The sequence below is a fragment of the Carica papaya genome, chromosome 2 (genome assembly GCF_054855325.1).
Source record: "Carica papaya isolate Zhongbai chromosome 2, ASM5485532v1, whole genome shotgun sequence".
In the NCBI taxonomy this organism is placed as follows: domain Eukaryota; kingdom Viridiplantae; phylum Streptophyta; class Magnoliopsida; order Brassicales; family Caricaceae; genus Carica; species Carica papaya.
Window position 1 is genome coordinate 21493396 of NC_142310.1, and position 10286 is coordinate 21503681.

The window sequence follows — 10286 nt, forward strand, 5'->3', positions numbered from 1 at the left end:
TTTGTGTACCACCTGATAGACTTGATTCATTATTGTTTGTATCTACCGCTGGGGGGGAGACATTACTAGGAGAGGTTGTCTACAGGGCATGTGCCGTGGAGATAGCAGATAGAAAATTGAGGGTAGACCTGATAGGGTTAGACACAGGGGATTTTGATGTAATCCTAGGAATGGATTGGCTGGCGGCGTATCACGCCACCATAGACTGCTTTAATAAAAAGATTGTATTTAATCCTCCCAACGAGGAGCCATTTACAAGTTAATAAAATTATTCGGTACTGATTCTCCCTAATGACAAATTCTTTTCTTCTTAATTCCCAGTGCGTTGATATTGTATTTTCCCTAACTAGGTAAACCCAAGAAGGAAGTTTGTATCCAAGAGATTCCAGTAGTCCGAGACTTTCCAGACGTATTTCCGGATGAACTGTCCGGTCTACCAGGGGACAGAGATGTCGAGTTCACCATAGACTTACAGCCAGGAACCCAACCCATCTCGGTAGCTCCTTACCGAATGAGCCGCATCGAGATGGAAGAGCTAAGGAAACAAATCACTGAGCTACAAAACAGTGGCTTCATTAGACACAGCATTTCCCCATGGGGTGCCGGGGTTACTTTTGCAAAGAAAGGAGATGGAACGTTGAGACTGTGTATTGATTATAGAAGGATAAACAAGGTAACAATTAAAAACAAGTACCCTCTCCCCCGGATTGATGACCTTTTCGATCAGTTGCAGGGTGCACAGGTCTTTTCTAAAATAGATCTACGATCAGGTTACCATCAGGTAAAAGTGAGAGCAGAAGACATCCCCAAGACGGCATTCCGAACCAGGTACGGACACTATGAGTTCCTGGTTATGCCGTTTGGGCTAACCAACGCCCCGGCCATCTTTATGGATCTAATGAACAGAATCTTCAGAGAGTTCTTGGATAAATTTGTCATCGTGTTCATCGATGATATTTTAGTCTACTCAAAAAGTAGAGAAGAACATGCTCATCATCTTGCCCAAGTCCTCCAGGTACTCAGGGAAAAGAAGTTGTATGCAAAGTTGAGCAAGTGTGGATTTTGGCTCGAGCAAACCGCCTTCCTAGGACATGTTATATCGAAAGAAGGGGTGTCGGTGAACCCCGAAAAGGTTGAAGCGGTACTTGGTTGGAAAAGGCTGACAACAGTTAAGGAAATTCGCAGTTTCCTAGGGATGGCGGGTTATTACCGCCGGTTTGTCGAAGGGTTCTCCAGTCTAGCGGCCCCTCTAACCCGACTCACAAAGAAGAATGCAAAGTTTGATTGGAATGAGAACTGCGAAAGGAGTTTTTCAGAATTGAAGAAGCGACTGACTACTGCACCCGTGCTGGCTCTACTGAGTGGATCAGGAGGGTATACAGTTTATAGTGATGCCTCCTATCTGGGCCTGGGTTGTGTCCTGATGCAGCATGGAAAGGTTATAGCATATGGGTCTAGACAGCTAAAGAATCATGAGAAGAACTATCCTACCCATGACTTGGAGCTTGCCGCAATCATACACGCCTTGAAAATCTGGCGCCATTATTTGTATGGAGAGACCTTTCAGATCTACACCGATCATAAGAGTTTGAAGCACATCTTCACTCAGAAGGATCTCAACATGCGTCAGAGAAGGTGGATGGAACTCCTCAAGGACTATGATTGTGACATCCTATACCATCCAGGTAAGGGCAACGTAGTAGCTGATGCCCTCAGTAGGAAGAGTGCAGGCACCCTAGCCCATCTGATGGTTTCGGAATGCAGGTCCATTGGGGCTACGCAGCAGGTTCGACTGCAAGATCTGAAGAGGGCCACATGTTTGAGCCACCTAGCAGTCCAACCCGAGTTAATCCAAAGAATAAAGGAAGCCCAGTCAATCGACCCCGCCCTAGTAAACCGCAAGAAGGATGCAGAACAGGGAGTGAACTCAGAATTTCAGATCTCTGCCGACGGATTGATTCGTTTCAAGGACAGAATGTGTGTCCCAGACGACAATGAATTAAAAAGAGACATTATGACAGAGTCCCATAGTTCAAGGTTCGCCATGCATCCAGGAAGTACAAAAATGTACCAAACTATGCGACCCCGATTCTGGTGGAATGGGATGAAGAGAGATATAGCCGACTTCGTATCTAAGTGCTTGGTATGTCAGCAGGTCAAAGCAGAACATCAACGCCCAGGGGGGTTGCTTCAGCCTTTACCGATTCCAGAATGGAAGTGGGAACACATCACCATGGACTTCGTATCGGGACTACCCAAGGCACGATCGGGACACGATGCCATATGGGTAATTGTTGACCGACTCACTAAGTCTTCCCACTTCCTGGCCATCAGAATGACTGATTCGTTGGACAAGTTGGCAAGAATGTATGTCCGGGAAATAGTCAGACTGCATGGGGTCCCAGTAACAGTGGTATCCGACAGGGATCCCAGATTCACTTCTCGGTTTTGGAATAGTTTCCAGCAAGCTATGGGAACAAAGCTGTCCCTCAGTACTGCCTTCCACCCCCAAACCGATGGACAATCAGAGAGGACAATCCGTACGCTGGAGGATATGCTCCGAGCTTGTGTCCTTGACTCCGGAGGCCATTGGGACGACCATCTACCCCTGATAGAGTTTGCCTACAACAACAGTTACCAAGCAAGCATCGGCATGGCCCCATACGAGGCGCTATACGGGCGTCCGTGCAGGTCACCGATTTGTTGGGAGGAAGTGGGCGATAGAAGATTATTTGGCCCAGATTTAGTGGAAGAAACCACGTCCAAGATAGTTAAGATCAAGAAGAACATCCAGACAGCTCAGAGTAGGCAAAAGAGCTATGCTGATACCCGGAGGAGAGACCTGGCCTTTGAGAAAGGTGACCGTGTGTTTCTTAAAGTCACCCCCTTCAAGGGAATCAGTAGGTTCGGCAGAAGGGGAAAATTAAACCCCAGATACATTGGACCCTTTGAAATCTTAGACAAGATTGGTACCACTGCCTACAGACTTGCACTGCCCCCTGAGCTCTCCCGGGTTCACAATGTGTTTCATGTATCTATGCTGCGCAAGTACAATCCGGACCCTTCTCATGTCGTGGCTCATGAACCGCTTTCACTCCGAGAGGACTTGTCTTATGAAGAAGTACCGGTCAGTATCACAGACCGAGAAAGCAGAATACTCCGTAACCGGGAAATATCATTTGTAAAAGTCTTGTGGCAGAATCACACGCCTAGGGAGGCGACTTGGGAGCTGGAATCAGAATTTAGGGCCCAATATCCTCATCTGTTTGATCAAGAGTAATGAGGCAAATTTGGGGACCAAATTTCTTTATGGGGGGGAGAGTTGTAGCACCCGGAAAGGAGGAGGAGAAAAAAAAAAAAAAAAAAAAAAAGGGTGCCACGTCAGCAGCCACGTCAGCAGGCCCGGTCAGCAGTCCCGGCCAACCAGGGCCTGCCACGTGGCAAGATCGCGTCACTCCGAAAGGAGCCACGTTGGCGATCCGCGTGGGTGCGATCCGACGGCCCAGATCAATCACGCGATCGGACGGCCCAGATTCAAACGCACGGACGGCCCAGATTCAATCAAAAACGAACGGTCCAGATTAAAACGAAATGAACGGCTGTGATCAAAAGGCAAGGGGTTATAAATAGAACCTCCACACCAGACCAAAAACCCTAGCCGCCAGCCGCTCGCCGGAGAAGACGAACCAGAGGTCGACCGCCGCCACCCGCCGCCACTCGCCGCCGCACCGGGGAAATTTCCGACCGCCGATCGAGGTAAATTTCATACCCCCGACTCGTTTTTCTCCACTGATTCCTCCTATGGCCAAATTGAGGCCGAAATCCCGGCCAAACGGCCGGAATACGCGGCCGAAACCCAGCGGCGCCGCCGCGCCCCTCTCGGTTTTTGCCTCCGACGAGGCCCTTCCCGGCCTCCGTTCGATGCAATTTTTATATCACCGTGATCACCATTCTTTTCTCTACAGGTTGACCGGAGCCGAATCACCAAAACACGAACCTCGCCGGAGAGCCGCTGCACCCGAGAGCGCCGCCGCCGGTAAGCTCTGTTTTTCCGTGATTTTTTGGCCCCCCGAGGGCCCTAGGGTTGTTTTCTGACAAGGACCAATGCGAGCGTGGCCGAATTCGGCCGAAAACGGCCGAAAACAGCCAACCCGAGGCGACTCGCCGCCGCCAGCGGCGGCGCCGTCGCCGGAGCACGGCAGAGCCGCCGTGCCGGAGTTGCGATTTGGTCCGAAAGGGGCCCTGGGCCTAATTTGGATTTTTTTTGGAACACGTGCAGGTACTGTTAGTGTGTTTCAGTTCCCCGGGAAAAATTCAGAGAAAATTAGGGACAGCTTGCAGGCGCACTGTGAATCGTATTCGGATCCCGAAAACAAGTAAGGACCCCTCACCCTATTTACTATCACGGTATTAAAGTTCAAAATGATAAAACGGTATTTCTTGAATTAACGCATGTGTGAAATTGCTTAAGGTTGCTAATGGAGCCCGAGTCTAGTGTGATTGGTGATTTACTGTTATTTGGCCTGTTTACAGCTTTAAATGCAAAATGAGGTTTGATGTGTTCATTTTACAGATTTGTGTGCATATACTACGTTTTTATTAATCATGGGTTGAATGACTGAAAAACTGATACTGTATGTTGTCTGTTTGGCATGAATTACTGTTTGCTTGTTTGTATGTTAATTGATGATGCTGATTGAGGAAAAGGAAAATGAAAGATTGTGTAGACTGATAATTGTATTATGGGGGTCAGCCTGACTAGATATCCTGGGAGATGGTGGACGGACCGGGTCCGTAGGGAACCCTACCGGGATTGTGGTCTCACATGCCGGACGGGGTATGGAGATCTTATGGTTTTGGCGCCCATACCGGACGGGGTATGGGGACGGCCCGTTTCACCCTCATACCGGACGGGGTATTGAGGTTTATGGTTTTGGCGCCCATACCGGACGGGGTATGGGGACGGCCCGTTTCACCCTTATACCGGACGGGGTATTGAGGTTTATGGTTTTGGCGCCCATACCGGACGGGGTATGGGGACGGTCCTGGAAACTGATTATGAATGTTAAAGGTTAACGGGTAGCGGAACCCCTATGGACCCCCACGGATACTAGTAGGCTGGTAAATGAAAAAAAAGATATGTTGTACAATGATTGAATTACAAGAGGCGTGATAAGTGTTATGTTTTACAGCTTAGATTATTCAATGATTATGATGATGTTATTGTTTTTCTCATATTGTTTTCATAAATTCCACCAAGGTAAGTGGATGGTAAAGGTTTTCATGTTAATAAACGAGTTTGTTGTAAATTATGCTCCATTGGTCTTTTTGTGTTTTTCTACCCACCTTTATCTCCGTGACGGTGAGATATCGTGATGTTCTTACTGGGCTAGTGTATCTCACTCCTTAATTAACCATTTCAGATCAGGAAGACATGGTTCCCGAGCCCGTTCCGCGGGAGGACGACGAAGGGGATGCCTAGAGACTCTGTAGTCATACGCATAGTTTATTTTCGAGTTTTCTTTCTTAGTTAGTTTAATCTTTTATATTTTAAGTACGTTTGTTTGGTTTTTTCGTGTAAGGGATGTTAACTGAAATTTTGATCTCGCTTCCGCATTCGATATATTTAAATACTCATTTCATTTTAATATTTTCCGGGGCTGTTACAATTAGTGGATGAAAACTTACATAATTCCTTTCTGTGACGAAAAACATGAGTTGCATTTTTAGTGTTGTATCTCAGTCACAAAATGTAAGAATGATCATTCTCATATAGCAATAGCATGCATGGTATTATAAATTACTCCTAGATCGCAAATTACAGTAAACAAAAAAAGGAGGTGAGGGGCATGCGTGAATCAAGAGGTTATTGGACGTAAGATTTTGATCTTTCAACTTTCTGGATGGTGTACTTGAGCTCCTGTTGAATGTTCAATCTCGATGGTGATAACACAATGTCTTTCCAGATGGATCCGGCTTCGCATGCTGGGTTTGGATTCTTGTAAAGTTCATATATGGATTCAGCTTCTTCATTTAGCATCCCAACCCTCTTTAAACAGTCTATTTCATCTGGATCAACTAGCAATGTCTTGTCTTTCTCTTTCCAGCCTATCAACTTCAATTCACAAAACCATATCATCATCATCATCATCACGATCATGTAATCAGCTAGGAAGAAGGTATAATATATATATAAATGATGTACCTTAGGTGGACCTTCCAAAGCATTGGTGCAATATAATCTAGCATTATCTACCAATTGGCAGTATGTCAGAAATGCATTTGCAAATCTCTTGTGGGATTTCAGTTGTGACTTTACTCTTACTGCTCTTCTACATCTTATAGCTCTCCTGTAGTTCCCCCCATGTCCCATGTATACATATATATCATATGTTAATCTCTTTATACAAACATCCTTGCAGAAGAAACTATACATTATGTGTGTTTGTGTGTGCATAAAATGAAATTTTAGATATTTACCTCATGCCTCTAATAACTGCTAAATACGCATCACACACGACTCCAACGAGCTCTATCCTGTAGGGTTTTCTCTTCTTGCCACCTTGAAGTTGTATTTCTTCTTCGCTGACTCTCTCCCAGTAGTTCTCAGTTACAGCCCCATCTTCCCCAACTTTATAACCAGCTCCCATTCGATAGCGGCGACGATGGACATTCCTCGCCATTGTGATTGTCTGCACAACAAATGGTACCCATGAAAGTGTACCGTCCATTATTACATCACGTCCTTCATTTAGCGCAGTCACTAGAAGAGATGATGCTGCATCTGTAGACGACTGATGCACCTGCATGATCATACTTTTATTTATATAATCATGTTCCAAATTAAGAAATTAAGTTGGTATAAACTGAGATGTGTATATATATATATATATATATATATATATAATTGTCAAGCTTACTAGTTCAGCTGTACGAATCATATCTGCATGACCTCTAGAGCTAAGGGCCTTGTAAATCACATCAGATTCTTTGAAGGCATCTGCCTCGATTACTACTGTGTCTGCTCCAATCCAAAATGGTCTGTTCGTGTTTATTTATTATTATTTTTGTTATGTTATATAACTTTATTAATTATATTAATTAATATTGAAAAAAATGACCTTACTCTTTGAGAATGTCTTTAAGCACAGTGCTTTTGCCTGCTCCCATCCCACCGCCCATGAATAGAAGAACTGGACTTCTATCGCTGTGTGCCACCGGAGCCATCACCTCGGTACATTGTGAATCATCAGTTGATGCAAGTCCCATTGCTTTCATTTCCTCTACTAATGTGTTGAACACTCTTGCCACTTTCAGATTCTTTGTTACTCTCTCAAATCTCTGTTCCCTAAACCACAGAATCAAGATTCATGTTCTTGATGTCAGCCATGTCAATTGTAATTATATATATAACCATATCCGATAACAATAATCACTTACCGAGTTGCTGCCATGACAATGTGTTTGAGCTTCTTTTTGGGCTCTGCATCAGCGCTCAGCACCTGAAGTTATTACCAAAATTTTTTACATAACATTTTATTAATTAAGTGGCTGCATATAAATAATAAGATAACCTTTCAATAAGGACATATAAAGTACATGACTCTAATCTATATCCTCGTAAAGATGACTAAAAATACTAACTATATGTATAGCGAACAAATAATTGATATATACATAAGAATTAGATACCTGACTAATCATCAGGTCAGCATGGCTCCAGTGGAATGCAAAATAACTAAGAATACATCTTTCGAATTCCTCAACAAGCTTTATGAAGAGGGAATCTGCATCCGGTTCATCAGAGAAGAATGAATATATATCCTCCTCACACCCTTCTGATTTTCTAATGTATTCCGAAGCTAACTTGCAGAGATGAGGACATTCTCTCCTATCTTTGAATCCCATTTGTCTCGCTGCATACGCATATATGTCCGACCATTAGAGACATAAATACACATCAGACTATAAATATATATGTTGAAAACGAGATTTTATTAATTAGAATCACCCACCTACATAATATGAAAACCTCTCTACCTTCTCTACACGACCCTTTTCGTTGTCATGGATTCTAAGGCGCGGGATGATCTTGGAATCCCTTAATTTCTTAAAACTGAAATGTACTGCCGCTGCAATGATTAAGCCAATGGAGGAGGCAAACAGGATTTGTGTGAAGGTGGGTTTGCTATTATAATCTGAATAAAACGCAGAGCTGACAACTCAGATGAGTACATGTATATATAATAACAGCCAAATATATAAGAGGGTCTTATTTATCTTTCTGATGTAAGAATGAACAAAAAAGAGCTTTGTTAATGTTAGAGGCTTACCTTTCTGCTGCATTTCTCAGATTTCCAGGGAAGAAGATGAATTTCTTTGTGACTTTTCAATGTTGTCCAGACGAGAAGACCAGAATCAAACTTTTCCATTGGCTTGCGCATGTATCTGCATGTTAATCGTTCTGTTAGAAAAATGATAGGCAGTTCTTCAATTTTTAATGAGACAAAAGGTCAGGCATCAACACGTGTATAATACATATACATATATATATATATATATGGTTTATTTAATTTCCTTAATTCTCCATGCACCGCTTATATAGAAAGTAAGTGACTGATTCTGTTCAGCTAAAAATGGGTCATCAAAATAAAACTTTAAAAGAAGTCATTTAACAAATATCAACCTATATATATATATACTTATACTAATCTCAACAAAATATCTATCTATATCTGCACACATACTTAATACTTAAGTGCCACTTCAACATGCTAAAGCTAAAATGGTTTTTTCTTCGACAAATAATACTTTCTAAAACCTTTAAAATTGTTTCCAAAAATCTAATTTTATTTGTATGTTATTTCAAGAAGAAAGCAATTAATAAAGAAAAACATAGTAATAGAAATTTATTAAAACTAAAAATAAATTAATATTTAAAAATTAAATAGATTATAAGATACACGATATAATAAAATATTAAATAAATATATTATTAGTGTTGTTATTTTAACAAATATGAATTTTATTGAACTGATAGTATTCCAACTAAAATGATAACTATAAGCTGTTGTTGATGCAAATTATGTAATTAGAGGTATATATTAGAAATTTTCAACGTGATACAAGTATATACTGATACCTTACAATATAAGCAATTATCCTTTTCATTTCATTTAATCACTATTTAATTTATCATTATTCTATTAGTTTTCTCATAATTATCCATTTATAATTTTCTCTCACAATCGCTTATTTATGATTTTTCATAAAGAAAGTTAGAATCCCTCTTTAATTCTTTTTTTTTTTTTTTTTTTTTACCCGGCATGAACTTTTTTTGGTAAATTTTTTTTTAAGGATTTCCATAAAGAAAATTATGATTTTCTCTCATAATCATCTATTTATGATTTTTATAAAAAAAAAATTAATTAACGTTCTAACAATTTCCTCCTTTGATTCATTTTCTTTTTACATGCTAATCAATTTTTGAGTGTGTATGAACTTTTTTTTAGTCAATGCTTTTGTAAAAATATCAGGCAATTGAAGATCTATTCTATAAAATTTGAGTTGTACTACTTGGTGTTCCACTACTTCTCGGATATAATGCTTCTTGATAGCAACATATTTGGTCCTGTTATGACTAAATGAATTCTTACTAATTGCAATTGTCGACTTACTATCACATAATATTATTATTAGTTCTTCTTGTCTTTCATTAATATCTTTTAGAATCTTTTTTTTTTATTATACTCAGCTTCAGCGCTATACTCCGCTTTTTTGATGACCATGAGTAAGGACCCAATCCAAGTGAAAAAATATATCATGATGTATTTGTCATGCCATCAAAATATACGACTCAATCACTATCTGTGTACCTGATCAATTTTAAGTTTTATATTAGTTTGTACCATACATCATAATTTGTTATACCTTTAATATATCAGAGCACCCTCTTTGCAACTAATTTACAACTTTCAACCTTGCATCTTGAATTTTTTTTCAAAATACTTTTTGCATATTTATTCTGTGATATAATGATGCATGTGTTATCTTGGCATACTTTTATACCCAACATATAATGTAGCAAGCTAATATCAATCATCCCGTATGTCTCTGTCATACTTTTTTTAAAATTTTTAGTATCTTCTCATTGTTACCAGTATAAATTAAATCATTAACACATAATAAAATAATTAAAATATCATTATCTCTTTTCTTGACATATAAAGTAGGTTCACTATTTCTTTTCATAATTTTTTCCTATTGAAGTACTTATTTATCCGACT

General features: G+C 40.6%; 1 protein-coding gene across 2 annotated transcripts; it reads right to left on the reverse strand.

Annotated features, from left to right (window-relative positions):
* Positions 1-4817: 4817 nt before the first annotated feature.
* On the reverse strand, positions 4818-8480 carry LOC110824540 (calmodulin calcium-dependent NAD kinase-like). Of its 2 annotated transcripts, XM_088213604.1 has the most exons (9): positions 8334-8480; positions 8016-8198; positions 7693-7916; positions 7441-7502; positions 7127-7348; positions 6921-7041; positions 6481-6803; positions 6206-6350; positions 4818-6115 (listed from the first exon to the last, which is right to left on the reverse strand). In XM_088213604.1, exons 1-9 carry the CDS (start codon positions 8344-8346, stop codon positions 5867-5869), a joined length of 1542 nt encoding a protein of 513 aa, XP_088069730.1. In that variant the 5' UTR covers positions 8347-8480; the 3' UTR covers positions 4818-5866. The 2 variants fall into 2 exon arrangements, with proteins under 2 accessions (XP_088069730.1, XP_088069731.1); XM_088213605.1 differs by lacking the exons at positions 4818-6115; positions 6206-6350 and having other exon boundaries at positions 6477-6803.
* Between the last annotated feature and the right edge of the window lie 1806 nt (positions 8481-10286).

Excerpts from the sequence above, each read along its gene's own strand:
- LOC110824540 (XM_088213604.1), bottom strand. Across the intron at positions 7,042-7,126 it reads CTTAAAGACATTCTCAAAGA|ACCATTTTGGATTGGAGCAG; the intron begins GTAAGGTCATTT and ends AAACACGAACAG. Across the intron at positions 6,804-6,920 it reads TGATTCGTACAGCTGAACTA|GTGCATCAGTCGTCTACAGA; the intron begins GTAAGCTTGACA and ends ATGATCATGCAG.